The sequence below is a fragment of the Thunnus albacares genome, chromosome 9 (assembly GCF_914725855.1).
Source record: "Thunnus albacares chromosome 9, fThuAlb1.1, whole genome shotgun sequence".
Classification (NCBI taxonomy): Eukaryota; Metazoa; Chordata; class Actinopteri; order Scombriformes; family Scombridae; genus Thunnus; species Thunnus albacares.
This window is the reverse complement of record NC_058114.1, coordinates 26201431-26216937: the sequence shown is the minus strand read 5'-3', so window position 1 is coordinate 26216937 and position 15507 is coordinate 26201431. Positions and strand designations below refer to the sequence as shown.

Below are 15507 nucleotides of genomic sequence, written 5' to 3'. Positions count from 1 at the left end.
GTCCTGGGTATCTTAAAATCAATATTATTGTCACTTCCTCTTTTTTGTAAACACTTTTTTTGTGGAGTGTGTCTGCACGTCATCTAATTTTGGGCATTCAATCCTCGACAGAATGAACATCATCCTTATCTCCTCACTGCTGGGTGAGTATCACAGATAAAACCTGATTGACTGACACACACCTGCCTCTATTTGTTTACTATTAAATGACTGAATTCAGACAGACCTCTATCAGAGGACTTTTAGAAAAATCTGTGTGTTTTAATTTTTTAAAAAGTTCTTTACTGGTGGACAAAACAGAGTCCAGCTATTTTAAGAAGCATCTGCATTCAGCCGTCAGAGCGCTGCTGACTTAGACCCAAAGCTGTAACCTCTTATTTGATGCAGATATCAGTATGGTACAGTATGCAGGGTTATAAATTGTACTGGGCTGTTAGCCTGCAGCTGGGAGTTTCAGACAGTGCTGAATTAAAATGATCTGCACCAGCCAGAATCTCAAAAGGGCCAATGGAAATGATTTGGAGAGGGCTGCCAAATCGTTGTGTTGGCTATTCCGTCCATGAGTTATGTTCAAAACTGCATGTTACATTAACTGTACGTGTGTATGTACAGTATGGGGGTATCTGACAGGAAAATGCAGCAAATGTGTGTACATTCCTTCTGTTCCCATGGGGATGATAACCGTCTAAACAGTCTCATTAAGGAATAAGAAGCTCTCCTCTGTCACAGTGTGTGGCAGTACTATGACTGTGTGTTATGTAAAGAATGTGACTTGGATGGTTCATGTGTTTTCATAGCAACATCTCAGCAGAACAAGGGACTGTGTTTTTGTCTTACAGAAACAAATTGTTGGATGTATTAAATCCGCCTGCACAGATTCATGTTATATATATTGTCTTGGTTATATAATCCAGAAGCTCCAAAATCAGCAGTGGACCATGACTGACTATTTGGCATGCTGCCATTAGGGAACAAACCATCTGAGCTGCCAGTGGTGCTCATGTTCATACACTTTACGTCTGATTGTTGACATAACATACCTACAATGCCATAGATGTGGCAGGAACAAGCTGTGGTATAACAAGGACATGAAGGGATGAGTGTTTTGAATGTGTTTGGGTAAAATAATTTCCCTCTGTTTCAGGTGGGGCAGCATTTGTTCTCCAAGTTGCTACATCTAAAGGTAAGACATGCACACATACACACACTCTTCCAGGATATTTAGCAGAAGCATGACAAAAAAGAGTTTCTGTCTTCCTGCAGAGGTTTTGAAGGTCAGTGTGTCTGTGTGGCCATTGGGGTCAAACATCTACCTTGGTGAGTGCGTGTTGTTGCAGTGTGCTGTGGAGTCAAACTCCAGTTTTGTGTGGCGCTACCGCTGGTTCATGCACAAACCACACTCTGCTCAGACCCCGAACCCCAGGCACCTGGTCTCTGGTGACAGCTACTCCATCACCGCAGTAACGAGGGAGGACGCTAGCAGCTACTGGTGCCAAGCAGAGAGTCGGGGCAGCAACACCACCACAGTGCTCCTCAGCCAGCCGGCCAAGCTCAATGTGTCAGGTGAGCAGCAGCAGCAGATACAACCTCTGCAGGGTGGCATCAGGTTTCTCCTACATGCACATGACAACACATGAGGGTGGAGAGGTTACTTTGTGTAGTCCAGAACAAATGACTGAGTAACACATATGCAGCTACGGTTACATAAGATTGACCTCAAAATTTACAATTATGACAACCGCTGACCTATTCTAGGTCACTGGTTAACTGTAACCCTCACTCAGAAGTGTGTAAAAATCATCTATGTGATTAAACTGAGTATTTATACATTTTAAGCAGTGCTTTTAATATCTAAATGCTGTGTTTAGCAACTGTAAGAATATATATTACTTATTCATTATTGACGTAATTTATTATTCATTGTTGCATTTAATTAGCATGATTGCTGTGCTCCCCACAGCCAAAATTATCACAATATTTGCTGGTTAAGTATTGAGTCTAATATAAACAAACTATATCACACACATGTCTTTCTTTAACTTGGTTATTGTACAGCACACAAAAACACAAAAATGTGTTCTGGGTCAATCTAATAACTACTGTACCTTTAACAGTATATCATGCAGCTTATTCAGAAACGAGTCTAAATATAGATATGCTGGCTCATTTTAAAACAAAAGCATAACTACTAATTTAAAAAAAATGATTTGCAGAGCATAAAAAAACAAGTTTATCCACAGGTCAAGCAGCACTGTACAGTACCTGATATCTCAGTATACAGTGTACAATCTCTGCTTTTTTAAACAGTGCTACTGAGTGCAATGTGTTCTTCATCGCTCACTACTGCATTCTGCTGCAATAGACAGTTACTGCAATAATATAAACATATATTGGTGTGATTATATGCAAATTTACACAAATATATAGCAGCATGTGACCTATTAGTCTGCAACCAGACACAGAATATCCAGTGCATTTACAGTTATAAGATGGATGGGTAAAAATTAGATATGGAACTATTTGTCAATTGATGCGTCTCTAATTGTCTTCTTCTTACGTTCTTATCTTGTTCTCCCTCTCTACATCCATCTCTCACCTCCAGAGCTGCCCCCTCCCTCACTAACATTGACTCCCAGCACCCAACAGATCTTCAGAGGGGAGCGTTTCACTGTGCAGTGCCCCGTGTCTCAGACTAACTCCTCAGGCTGGATGCTGAAGCGGTTTCCTGAGGGCCATAGAGCGAGGACCGGAGACTTTAACACTGACCGGTGTTCACCACTAGGGGGGGCTGTTAGTGCAGACAAGTCTGACGCATGTGTCTTCACTGCTGACAGTGGAACCAGTGGATTGTACTGGTGTGAGGGTGCTGAGGGCCGCAGCAATGCAGTCAACATCACAGTAAGCTGTGAGTCTTGTGTAATCGTGGTGTTGAAGACACCGGAGAAACTAGGAGAGAAAATACAAAAGAAAGCAAAATATGGTCCAAACAGACAGTGAGGAATGTAATTGAAACAAATATAAGAACCGAGGAGTTATAGTGAAGCAGTTTGTCCGTTAATCATGTCTATTTTGTCTCACAGATGGCTCCATCATCTTGAAGTCTCCTGCCTTCCCCGTATCAGAGGGTGATAAAGTCGTCTTATACTGTCAGCACTGGACAGGCATCCACAGTAAAACAACCTTCTTCAGAAACGGTGCAGAAATTGTCACTAACAGTTCTGTCAGTTCAGACAGAGTAACAAAGATGACTATTGAGAATGTGACAAAGGCAGACGAAGGTTTCTACAAGTGTGTGTCCGAGGGCAGAAAGATGGAGAGCCCTGAGAGCTGGTTATCAGTAAGACGTGATCGAGGTCAGCTATCTGGCCTTCATTTAATGATAATAATGATAATTTTGTTCAGCATCAGTGAAAGTGGATCACTGAAAGATGTAACTTGTTATGTCTTTTAGGCAACTCAACATCAATAGATGGGACAGCAGCATCCACTGAGGGTAAGCTTGTGATTTCATGTTGTTAATACATTCATTCACTTGTTTTGTATGGAGTACTCAATGATTACAAGTAAAGAGGAGAATAACACTTTCTAATAAGTCTAACTAGGTTACAGCGCATGCAGACCAATATCCCTTTATTAACAACGTATTAACTCTTAAGCTCTGGACTCAATTATCTTACAAGAAAGTGAGAAAGTTGGGTCATGGATCACTCGTTTTCTAATAAGTCTGGATGCACAATTAAAAGGTTGTTAATAAATGGAATTTGGTTCAGATTTTCTGCAGCTTTTTTGTCCACTGACATACCTGTCCATTGGAGGGATTTTGATGAAAAGTTATTAAGAAAACTATTTTGATGGATATAAAAACCAAAGCATGCTTTATTAGAAAGTGACACCAAGGAATGTAACCCATTAAACCTTGTTTGGTAGTTTTGGGCTACATTTGCTAGGAATATTCTGTTTTTTTTCAGACTCTGATATGTAGCAACATTTAATGCACTGAATTGATTTCTACATGTGCAGGTTTTAATATGTGACACATGACACTACAGTCACTGACTACAGTTCATCTCACTGTCATGTCTAAAAAGCCCTTGATTTTCAGCCAAATGTAGCTCGGTTTTAATACACGGGCCTTTTCACTGCAAAGCACTAAAATCACTTGGAATCAGTTACTGATTACTGAAATCTATCTTGTTCCTGTTGAGCAAAATCAGAGCGATACATACATAGAAGTTTGTAGTTGATGAATACTCTGTTTGTGATATTTCTGTGGTGTAGTGCTGTCATTGAGTATAAAACAGTCTTTAAAAAGTCTTGCCTAAACAAAAAAGAGGTAAAATATAATTGTACTAAATCTGTCTGTAACCTCCTCTTGTGTTACAACCCTGTTTCTGAATCTGACACATCTAAACAAAAATGACTTGTTCTTTCCATCAGGCTCCTGGAAATGGATCATAGTTTCATGTGGGATTGTGCTTCTGTTCCTCACACTTCTAGCTGTTTGGCTAGTTTGTCGCTACAGGTCAGTTGCAGAATCTATAAAATCTTAAGCTCACTTCTCACTTTTTGAACGTATGCATGTCTGCAAATATCCTGGCATGGATCACAAGCCAAGCAGATTGTTGAGCTAATGGTTCACTGATGATTGTATTTGTGTGAAGGTACCAGATGCTTTGCACCCGTAGTTGTTGGCCCGTTTCCAAAGAGGATCTCCCAGCAATGGAGCTTCCTGCGACCAAGCAGGATGTGACAGAAGTGCAGTGGGACTTGTCCTGGATGGAGATGTCCAATCTGCTAGATATGCACTTATATCCTGGCACATAAAGAGTCCTTCTCACCTGAGAAAATACTAAATGGAGTGAAGCCTGTGAGTTAATTCAGGCAGATAATTTAAGTGTACTGCCTCTAACATGACGTACTCCACTCATTGCATCAACCTTTGCTTATTCCTGCTGCTGCACTGCTCACCAGAAAACTCTTGTAATTGCTGCAATCGCTTGCTTTTATAATCCTCAACTCAGCCTGAGCATCAACCTGTAGGCTATGTTTCTACCTTCCTCAGTTATTATCGTCACTCCCCAATCTTTGCTGTGCTGAACTTAGGGGGTGTCCTTATGGGGAGTGATGAGGTCTGTGTACATTCTGCAAGCAGATAGTCATCTATTCCACTTGAGTTGGCTGATTGAAAGACTAGTTTATAATTTTACAATTCACTGGATGCTAATTTAGGATCTGGATTTAAATGATGCCATTTCTTGCAGAGACCCAAACTCATTATACTGTATGTCTGTCAGGATAATTATTATGACATGATGCACTGTATGACTCATCTTTGAATATAATGTATTGTCTTAATTTAAATGAAGTGCATTACTGTAAAATAAATACATATGCATACCACATGCAGTATATCTTTTGTTTCCATTAAAGGTACAGTTTGTAGAATTTAGTGGCATCTAGAGGTGAGGTTACAGATTGCAACCAACTGAATACCCCTCCCCCTCCCATTCCAAGCGTGTAGGAGAACCTATGGTAGCAGCGAAACTTGCGAAAAATGCCAAAGGCCCACTCGAGAACCAGTGTTTGGTTTGTCTATTCTGGGCTACTGTAGAAACATGGCAGCCCCCATGGAAGAGGACCCACTCATTCTAGGCTCATTCTAAGGTAACAAAAACACAACGATTCTTATTTTCAGATGATTATACACTAATTAAAACACACTAATGAATATTATATTCCATTTAAACCAAGTCCATTCCACTAGATCCCACTAAATTCAACACTCTGGACCTTTAAGTTCATTCCTAAGTGCTTCCATGTAGTTTTTTTCTCATTTTATTGCCTTGAAGGCTGAAAAGGAACCTGATTAGAATGACTTATTTTCTCCCTTTTTTCATTATGGTGAGCAGCAAATTTAAGATAAAAACAAATCTACTAATTTCTGATCATGTTCTAAATCTTGGCTGTCAGTGGGAGCACTTCTTTATCTATGAGGACTTCACTGGAGGGACTCTTACAATAAGTAGTATAAGTCAGTGTGCAGAGACAAGTATGTTCAACAAAGAACATATAATGATCTAGCGCCATCTAAATTATGCATGCAGACACAGTCAGTCTGCCAAAATTGTGTAGGAAAATGCCTTTCAGGTTTAAAGAGAATTATTGGTCTCCCAAAGATATGCTTTGGCATAGAGAGGTGACAGAGCTTTGGTCAGGACAGAGATTAAAGTGAATACAGCAGTGCTTCAGTATAACAAGACATGCCGAAAGAAAACCTGCTGCCCTCTGCAATAACATCACTAAAGGGACCCAGACAGAGTTCAGTCTTATAAAAAATGCATTTACTTAAGGAAATGTGAGTAGTGTTGACATGGGAGCTGGAACCTTCCTGCAAGAAATACAGAAGCTAAGGTTTCTTCTACTGTACTTGCTTTCAGCTTAGAACTTTGTCTTTAATGCTATTATGATTTTTTCTCAGCCCTGCATAAACACACAAACAAGAAAGGTTTTCAAATAATGATATCCTCTGCAGACTTAAGTTATTAACTGTAGTTGATGGGTTATTTTCTTCAGCATACAAAGTTCACATGTTCAATCAAGCTCTCAGTTCTTCAACAATGTGAGTAAACCAGTTAGACCACTGACATACCTTTCTATGGTTGCTTTGTTGACTCACTGCATACAGTCGAAACTGTTCAGTATGGATGGTCAAGTAAAATGTTCCTGAGTTCCTGTTTTTCTTAAAATATGTTTACCTGAGGACAGAATTCATCCACACTGACTGCAGACCCCTCAGTGGGTTTGTTCAGTTGGTACTTGGCTTCAAAAAGAGAGGACTGGAAAAATGGAAAACAATCTTGGTGAGTTAATCAAGCAGTAAAGTTGAAGATAAATTGGTTGCTGCATAGTTTAAAGTGCTTTGAGCTGCAACAATGTAAACCTTAAGTGTCCTATTTAAAAAATGGAAGATGTATTGTATACATTTAGATTTTCTAACATATATTGTTTATAATGTTCATATTATGTATTGCTCCATGCAACATGCAGATCTGTTTTGGGATAAAATCAGCTTGTTGCAGCAATAGTCAACGACATGTAGACATTCACTTTACCTTTCATTGTCATTTCTCATGTAAGTCACATGTAAGTTGGTCAAATAATGATTTTTAATGATATCTAGCAGTCTCTGTATCCACTTTCAGAACAACAGCCCAACAGAATGTACACGACTGACAACAGCATCATAAAATTTGCAGATGACACCACAGTGATTGGTCTAATGAGAGACAGTGATAAGAGGGATATAGGAGGGAAGTGGAAGATCTAACCATATGGTGCCATTGTAACAAATCTCTAAATGTCAATAAAACAAAACCACCCTGCTCATGTTTTGTTCTCAGTCCTTCCGTCTAAAAACTTTTACTGGAGCATCAAATCACACAAACCACCTGGTGGTCAGTAGCTTCTTTCCACAGGCAGTCAGGTTGCTGAACAGCTGACGCAACCATATGCACTTCACATTGTTGTTATTGTATTCTATATATTGTGTTTAAAAGGTATACATAAGAATGCACTGTGTACATAGTCTATGCAGGTCTGTAGTGGGGTTTTTTTTGCTGTTTTGGGATAATGTGTCTTTTGTGTTAAGGTGGAGAGAGCCAGAGCACAAGTATTTTATTATATTTTTAATACACATGACAATAAAAATGAATTTGAACTCATAATCTGTAGATCAATGCCAAAGAAAACGAGTTAGACCTGATTCTTGTTTACCAGTAAATACATCAGGAACATGTGATTCCCATCAGGTTATCAAGATAATCACCTTCCTTAAAGGTAAACTCCACCCCAACAGTTTCCTGTAACCATGAGAGATGAGAAAAACAGAAACACCTCTACGTTGCTTTGCAAGCCAATACAAAAGTCTTTTGTTGTTGACACTGCAAATTTTACTCTATGGTAACTTCTGAAGCTGTAATTTGTGGTGTAGATGAGTATAAGAATATTTTGTCTCTTCTGTATATTTAAATGAGGTGGACAAAATATTCTGAACTCCTATGAACTTCTTTCATTATAATGTCCTGTCGTTCAATATAATAATATGTAATACTACCACAAAATACAGCCTCTAAACATAGAACCGCATCAAGTTTAAAGAAAGAAAGATACCACAAAAAAAGAAGAATACAAGCCCATTTTCTTTAGTCAACCATTGTTTTGTTTGAGTTGCATTGTGACAGAGGGAGGTGATGTGTCATTCTCAGCTGATATCTTTTTTCCCTTTAGCTTCTTTTCATTTTGCCTTTAAATGATTTGTTTTGGTTCAGGGTCATTCTAAAAATGTTTCACTGTTTTCGGTTTTGTTTCACGTTACTGTTACTCTTCACACTCCGTCTCTCAAATGAAAGGCATTAATAAAGATAAAAATATCTCTGCCACATAATCCCCGAGGGTCAGCACAAGTTTGCCAAAGCATCCCTCTTCTGTCAGTCATCTAAAGCGGCAGAGGCATCTGGTGTGATAACCTTGTCACTCCAGTTCCGGTGATTCTCTCACTTGAACTGACAGATTATATTCTCCTCCTCAGTTTGAGAAAATTTACTGACCTCCTTTTATGTAAGTTTCTATGATCACTGCAAGATGCATTATCATCAAGCCAAAGACTCTGTTTCACAAAGTTGTATAAAACATGACATTTTGTCTTCATTTCTGGTATTTGGTCCAAATATTAACTGCCATTTTGTCCTTTGTCTTTTAGGGGAGAAAGAGGGCATCACCCTGGCTGAGATCAGGCTCGTCCTGATTGGTGGGAGATGGGCTGGCAAAAGCTTGTCTGGCAACACCATACTTAGAAAGGAAAGGTTTGAGTGTGGCCGAGCACGAACAACTCAGTGTGAGGGGAGACATGAGGTGGTCGAGGGGAGGAAGCTCACTGTGGTTGATGTTCCAGGATGGAGCAGCTCCCTCTCCCTCACAGAGATACCAGAGGGGGAGAAACAAAGATTCAAACTCAGCGCCTCAAAGTGTCCGCCTGGACCAAACGCTTTCCTCCTTGTTATTCCCATTGACTGTGCTTTCTCTGTGGAGCAGAGGAGGACTGTTGAGGAGCACATGAAGCTGCTGGGGCAGCGAGTTTGGAGATACACCATGGTGCTGTTCACCTGTGGGGATTTCCTTGGAGAGAAAACGATAGTGCAGCACATCGAGAGCGAGGGAGACGCACTGAAGTGGTTAATCGAAAGGTGCAACAACAGGTACCACGTGTTTAATAACAAGAAGAGTAACTCATCTCAGGTCACACAGCTGCTGGAGAAGATAGATGAGATGGTGTGGAACAACAACGGTGGTTACTACGAGTTGGATGAACAGACTTTTTATATCATTAAAGAGAAGCAGCGAGAGGTGGCTGAAAAGGCAGAAAAGAGACGGAGGAAGGCCGAGGAGCAAAGACAGAAAGTGAAAGCACTCATTCCAGGTAAATGTGACAGTGGGTGAACTCAAACAAACACTTCCTGTAGTATATGTTCTCACATAATTGTTTACAGCTTAAAGGAATACTTTGACAATTTGGGAAATATCCGTATTTGCTTTCTTAGTGAAAGTTAGATGAGAAGATCGATACAACACACTTTATTACTACTGTCTGACGGTAACAAAATCCTCCTACCAGCACCTCTGAAGCGCATTAATTAACATGTTACATCTCATTTTTTAAAATCTGTACAAAACACAAAGTGTAAAAACAACAATTCGCCATTTTACAGGACCAGTAACTTCCTGGAGTCTCTACTGGTTATCTGGCAACTGGTACTGGTCGAGAAATAGTCCAGCACATAACTCCTTTTATGGATTAAAGAAAGACACAAATCACATTAGTAAGCTTTACAGGTGCTGGTGGGAGGATTTTGTTACCTTTGGAAAGAACCTGGCTCACTACCTCCCCATGTTTCAAGTCTTCCTGCTAAACTAAGCATGACAGTGATCTTATCATCTGATTCGGGACATGAAAGCAAATAAGCTGAGTTTCTAAAAATATCAAACTATTCATTTAAGCATTTCATACTGTATGTGAAGGACCTGGGCAAATCTTACAGATAGCAACTAAGAATTTATTAAGGGACAAACAATTGGAAAATATAGAAATGAAAGATTAATAAAAGAGTTTGCAAATGAAGAAATTAATCCATAAAAAAGTAAATCAGTTTATAAAAGTAATTGATATTCAATAGGACAGTAAAAATGAGTCTAGCCACCATTGACAAATAATCAAAGGGGTGAGTATAATCTATGAATACATTAATTAAAATAGATTAATTAAGATATCTTTTTTTAATCTATTTTGACAATTCAATTTAACTTGATGTGATACAATAACTGACTGAAGTTATAAAAGGGCAATTAAGAGGACTTCAATTTGTTCCCAATTTACTTTTCCATTTGTTAATTTGATTATTATTTATTTATTTACATGTTTTCATTGTCCAATTAAATATGATTTAATTAGTCGCTTTACCATAAGTAAGGCTCCCTGTATTCATCGGTAGTTTGCATGAGTTATTGTAAGGTCTATGATTAATCAAGCTTTGTTTTGTCTGATAACAGAAGAAATGAAGTCCATCCCAAAACTCCAGGTGATTCTCTTGGGAAGTCGAAGTGTTGGGAAAACCTCCATAGGGAACGCCATTGTAGGAATCAAAGAGCAAGAGGATGGAAGAAGAACAGCACACTCGGTGGCCCGGAGAGGTGTTGTGGGTAAAACTGAAATAACTCTTGTTGACACACCAGGTTGGTGGAAAGGCTTCCCAGTGTTTGACACTCCAGAAATGATCAAAGAGGAAGTAATGCGCAGCATGTTCCTGTGCCCCCCTGGGCCCCACGTCTTCCTGTTGGTGATAGACGCAGATGTATCCTTCAATGCCAAACACTTAGATGCAGTGACAACACACATGAATCTTCTCGGAGAAGGAGTGTGGAGACACACCACTGTAGTTTTCACCAGAGGGGACTGGCTGGGATCAAACACCATAGAGGAGTACATTGAGGGCGAGGGAGAAGCCTTACAGTCTCTGGTGGATCAATGTGGTAACAGGTATCATGTCATTGATAACAAGAATGCAGATGATGGTACTCAGATCACAGAGCTGGTAGAGAAAATCACCGGTACTGTAGCTGAAAATGGTTGGGAGCACTTTGTTCCAGATGAGCAGATCCTTTTGACCATTGTGGAGAGAAGAAAAAGAGTGGAAGAAGGAGCAAGACTGAGGCAAAGTCAAGTTAAGGCCAAAAGAAAAACCCTCAGAGGTATGGTCCAGAGTCATCTAGCATTAGTGTCTCAAGTAAATTAGCCTGGCACTGTCACACTACTCTCCACACTAGCAGCTACCACATAATTACAGAAATACAACACAATACAACAGCCCTGCAATAAATACCAATATGGTGAAGCTCATAATGTTCAGCTTTTGTTGAGACTGTCAGAGGTGATCGATGGACATTTCTAAGGCCATGTTGTGAAGGGTTATTAAGTAATTACCCCATTTCAGTGTTAAATTGGTGTTGATGACAGTCTACTTGTGACCACTGATTTATTAGTATTAGCTCAACTGAAAACATGGCAATATTAACAATATTTGACAATATTTTAGCAGATTTTAGCTAATCACAGATCTATCAGTATTTATATATGCTGATATATTGTTATTGGATTTATCAAATTCAAATATTTATATCTGTATCGGCCTCAAAAATTCAGTATGGGTCCTTTTTGATACTATTTATAGCTGCAATATTATCAGTAACATTAAATTAATTTGTAAGCTACTTCATCAAAACAACATGATGCGTTGAATCCTCTCAGTTTGTTTGGGTGTGCTGCAAGCAGATGTACAAGTTGCTCTGTGGTTGGATTTCTGACAGAGCAGCCTCTCAAAGTGTGTTTGTCTTTTAGTAAAACTTGCTGTTATCACAAGTTCAGGACTGAAATGTTAGGGGCTACAAATTTAATGTACTTGAATATCTTGTGTTTTTCAGGATTAGTCAGGATTTTTGAGACTTTGCTTATTTTACTTCATTTGTGACTGATGCACCAGAAATGTAAGAAATTTCAGCAACAACTTTTTGGCCTCTTTAATCTCTTTAAATCCTATATGTTACCTTGAAAACTCACTGGAAGTTTACATATACAGCTGACACAAGTGAGTCACTTGTGTCAGCTGCTTTTGATATTCTAAACTGTAGGTTTATTACTGAACAAATGCCATAAACTATAACTTGAATCAATCATTATAAAGTTTATCAAATTGTTATTTACTGCAGGGCTACTGGGCTTGGATAACAGTTTGAAATCGAATGCTTATTATTTTGTGTGTTTCACCTTGTAATGACAGCTGTTTTCTTCTCAGGTTCCAGAAATAAGTTACAAGAGCTGAGGATTGTGATGCTTGGTCAAAAGACGTTTGGAAAGAGTGCGACAGGTAATAACCTCCTGCGCAAAGAAGTATTCACTACCTGTCAGAGTGAGCAGTGTCAGATAGGGGAGGCGGACGTTGCTGGCAGACTGATCACAGTGATCGACACCCCGGGCTGGTGGAAGGAGCCGTCCCGCTGCACTGAAGAGATTGACAAAGAAATTGTCAGAGGTTTGACGCTGAGCCCGTTAGGGGTTCACGTTGTTCTGCTGGTTGTTCCCTTGGACATGACGTTCAGAGAAGTTCAGCAGGTTGCCCTGGAGGAACACATGAACCTCTTTGATGCTGGTGTATGGAAACATGCCATGGTTCTGTTCACATGCGGAGACAAACTGGCAGATAGATCCATAGAGGAGCACATTGAGAGGGAGCACAGTGCTCTCCAGTGGTTGGTGGACAAGTGTGAGAACAGATACCATGTCCTGAACAATATGAGGAAAACAGATATGAGTGAGGTTACCGAGCTGTTTGAGAAGATAGAGGAAATGGTGTCAGGGAACAGCGGCCGGCTCTTCTGCCCTGACATGAATGACATCCACCTGAGGATTGAGGAGAAGATCAGGAGGCGGCAGCTCAAACATGTATTGAAGCAACGACTGGAGCAGGAGTACAGGAGGAGAGAGCTGGAGCTGATGATGGGCTTCAAGGAAAAACTCCTTGAGCTGCAAGCTGACATCAGGGGAATACAAGTGACAAGTACCAAACCAAAGTCACTGAGTGAGTATTACGCTGTGATGGGGATGAAACTTTTGCTGTTTTCATTGCATAAATATTCTTTTGTTTTAATCCTTTGTCTTGATTATCCTTTGCTAGTTGGTGACATGGCCAAAATCAAAGCAAAGGGAATTGGTCAAAGGAAGAAGGAGGAAAACATAGATGCAAAATTGACTCAGGAAATTGAAAAGCTGGATAAGGAAATTATGAAATCCACAGTCCTTCTTCGGAGCAGCAAGGACATCTTGCTCCCTAGCTGTAAATAAAAAATGATATTATATTCTCTAGCATTCATAATAGTACTTAGCATAACGTCACAGTCAATTTGTGTTTTGTTTAATTCACAGTTAGCGGAGACAGTAAAGCACCATCCATCGCTGAGTCTTCAACCAGGAAAATGTCAACCAGTAACTTTGATAGAGTTCTGGGTTGGCTGTCCACACTTCAGATCGGCACAAATGTAGAGAATGAGCTGACCATCAACTCCTCAGGATACAGATCTGTGCGATCACACGATGAGTTTGACTGCGACAGGGAAGCTGATATTGCTGAATGAATCATCTCAACAGAAGTGTATGTAATAAAAATGCATTGTAGCAGGGCAGAATTTGCACTCAGGGTAGGCCTAAATTAAACATAATGGAAGAATCAATATCATGAAATCATAATATAAGGGGGCAGTAAAGTTGGAGAACAGAGCTTATGAATGTAAGGCTGAGTCAGTTTGATCTCTGGACCTGGAGGATAAATCTTGGTGCGGAAGTGAAAGAGTATTGATTATGAACATTTGTACAATGTATTGGAATCCAATACTGCTTTTATTAAGCTTATATTGTTTCATTAAGCTTATCAACTGTGTCAGGCAAGTCCTTCAGTCATGTTAGGTACAGTTATATTGTACCTAACATGTTTTTAATGGAGGGTTTATAATATATATTGGTTTTGTGTTTTTAATCCCATGGCTGTTATTTGATGTGCTTTATTTTATATACCACAGATAGTAATGCAGGGTGAAGGGAAGACAGTCTGGAAGCAGCTCACTGGATTTGTATTCATGTGAGAGTAAAGTATTTCCCCACTGTGATGATAAAGTGTATCACATAATGTATTTTATTTTCCTTTTTCAAAAGGAAAGATTGAATCTTTGCAATTCAACCTTTGGAGTTTTCCACAAAGAATAAACTCCACCTCACTAAACTAGTAAAAGGTCACATGAGGTGTGGAGTCAGGCTCAGTGATACAAAAACTACAACTTCTTTGCTTTTTGAAATTAAAATATCAGTTGAGTATGTCATGGGACTTTATTAGATGGAGCCAGGCCCTGCTTCTTCTACTTCTGTACTTCTGTTTCTACTTCTGTTATAGCACTAAAAACTAATGTATTTATTATTACTTATGAAAATAATGTATGACTTGTCGATTGTAAATGGTTCCACAATTAAAAAAATATTTCATCTTAATTAATAAAAGTACAATGTTTTTTTTATTTTAAAAGCTTTTGGAGCCTGGATACTGCATTTGTCTGTTTTGTCTTCAGCTTAAATGTATTTTTCATATGGCAACTGACTTTATACCCAGATGTCCCTCTTTTTTTTACTATATTTCTATCGCAGCTCAACAGGGAAACACTGTCTGAGGAAACACAAAGAGGGAATTTGACTGTTAATGTGGCAGATATCCACTTGATATGACTAACTCGGACTACTGAAGCCTCATATAAGCTTCAGATCAACTTTTAATTGCATTTTTGCACAAAAGGACTGTATGGACACACTGTGGATTTTGGTCCCCATCACTTACACTGAAAGCACATTTGAAGGGGATCTTTTAATAGCCAGTATGAACAGGAGGAATGATTACAATGAGGAAAACCTCTTTCAGTGTTCATATAGGCACCTGACTGTTGTTTTGTTGTATTCAACAAAAGAGACATGTATACACCTCTGAAAGCTCATGTTGATGTCAGATGTATTCCTCTTACAAATCAATACATAAATCTGTTTCCAAGCACAGATTTATAAAGAATATAATTTGGTTACAAAGGGAGATGTAATGTTTATTTTACTTCTTGGGGGTGCAATACAATGCACTCAGAGGCTTGTTCGCAAAAAACTTACATTTAAAAAATACAAAGCAGGGTTGTTTTCCTCATACGATGCCTCGATCATCCACAGGTCCCTGCTGTGAACAGTTTCCATGACCTACTTTCTAACTTTCTATCCACTCTGCAGGCTTAAGGAACAAACTTTACATACTCCTGTCATTATGAACAAAGATGTGCTGCTGAGATTTGAATTTTTTTCTTCACTTTTTGGTGTTTTTGCAC

At 39.2% G+C, this 15507-nt stretch overlaps 3 protein-coding genes across 4 annotated transcripts in view; 2 read left to right on the top strand and 1 right to left on the bottom strand.

Moving 5' to 3' along the window:
- Positions 1–2687, bottom strand: part of LOC122988552 (capping protein, Arp2/3 and myosin-I linker protein 3-like) — a 31677-nt gene extending 28990 nt beyond the window's left edge. The window contains exons 1-2 of one of the 2 annotated variants that reach the window (XM_044360929.1): positions 2597–2687; positions 1428–1613 (exon numbers count right to left, since the gene is read on the bottom strand). The gene's annotated coding sequence lies outside the window, so the exon portion shown is untranslated. Of the gene's footprint in view, positions 1–1313; positions 1391–1427; positions 1614–2596 lie in introns of those variants that run through there. The other variant, XM_044360930.1, reaches the window with a different exon arrangement.
- On the top strand, positions 79–5400 carry LOC122988554 (Fc receptor-like protein 6). Its single transcript, XM_044360933.1, has 8 exons — positions 79–143; positions 1145–1183; positions 1264–1563; positions 2603–2905; positions 3081–3353; positions 3452–3493; positions 4438–4522; positions 4662–5400. Exons 1-8 carry the CDS (start codon positions 113–115, stop codon positions 4822–4824), a joined length of 1236 nt encoding a protein of 411 aa, XP_044216868.1. The 5' UTR covers positions 79–112; the 3' UTR covers positions 4825–5400.
- Positions 5401–6851: 1451 nt separating this feature from the next.
- On the top strand, positions 6852–14050 carry LOC122988555 (GTPase IMAP family member 8-like). The gene is made up of 4 exons (XM_044360934.1): positions 6852–9475; positions 10603–11301; positions 12402–13439; positions 13529–14050. Exons 1-4 carry the CDS (start codon positions 8641–8643, stop codon positions 13735–13737), a joined length of 2781 nt encoding a protein of 926 aa, XP_044216869.1. The 5' UTR covers positions 6852–8640; the 3' UTR covers positions 13738–14050.
- Positions 14051–15507: the final 1457 nt, after the last annotated feature.

Excerpts from the sequence above, each read along its gene's own strand:
- LOC122988554 (XM_044360933.1), top strand. The coding sequence starts at position 113 with ATGAACATCATCCTTATCTCCTCACTGCTGG. Across the intron at positions 1,184-1,263 it reads CCAAGTTGCTACATCTAAAG|AGGTTTTGAAGGTCAGTGTG; the intron begins GTAAGACATGCA and ends GTCTTCCTGCAG. Across the intron at positions 2,906-3,080 it reads AGTCAACATCACAGTAAGCT|ATGGCTCCATCATCTTGAAG; the intron begins GTGAGTCTTGTG and ends TTTGTCTCACAG.
- LOC122988555 (XM_044360934.1), top strand. The coding sequence starts at position 8,641 with ATGCATTATCATCAAGCCAAAGACTCTGTTTCACAAAGTTGTATAAAA. Across the intron at positions 9,476-10,602 it reads AGTGAAAGCACTCATTCCAG|AAGAAATGAAGTCCATCCCA; the intron begins GTAAATGTGACA and ends GTCTGATAACAG. Across the intron at positions 13,440-13,528 it reads GGACATCTTGCTCCCTAGCT|TTAGCGGAGACAGTAAAGCA; the intron begins GTAAATAAAAAA and ends TTTAATTCACAG.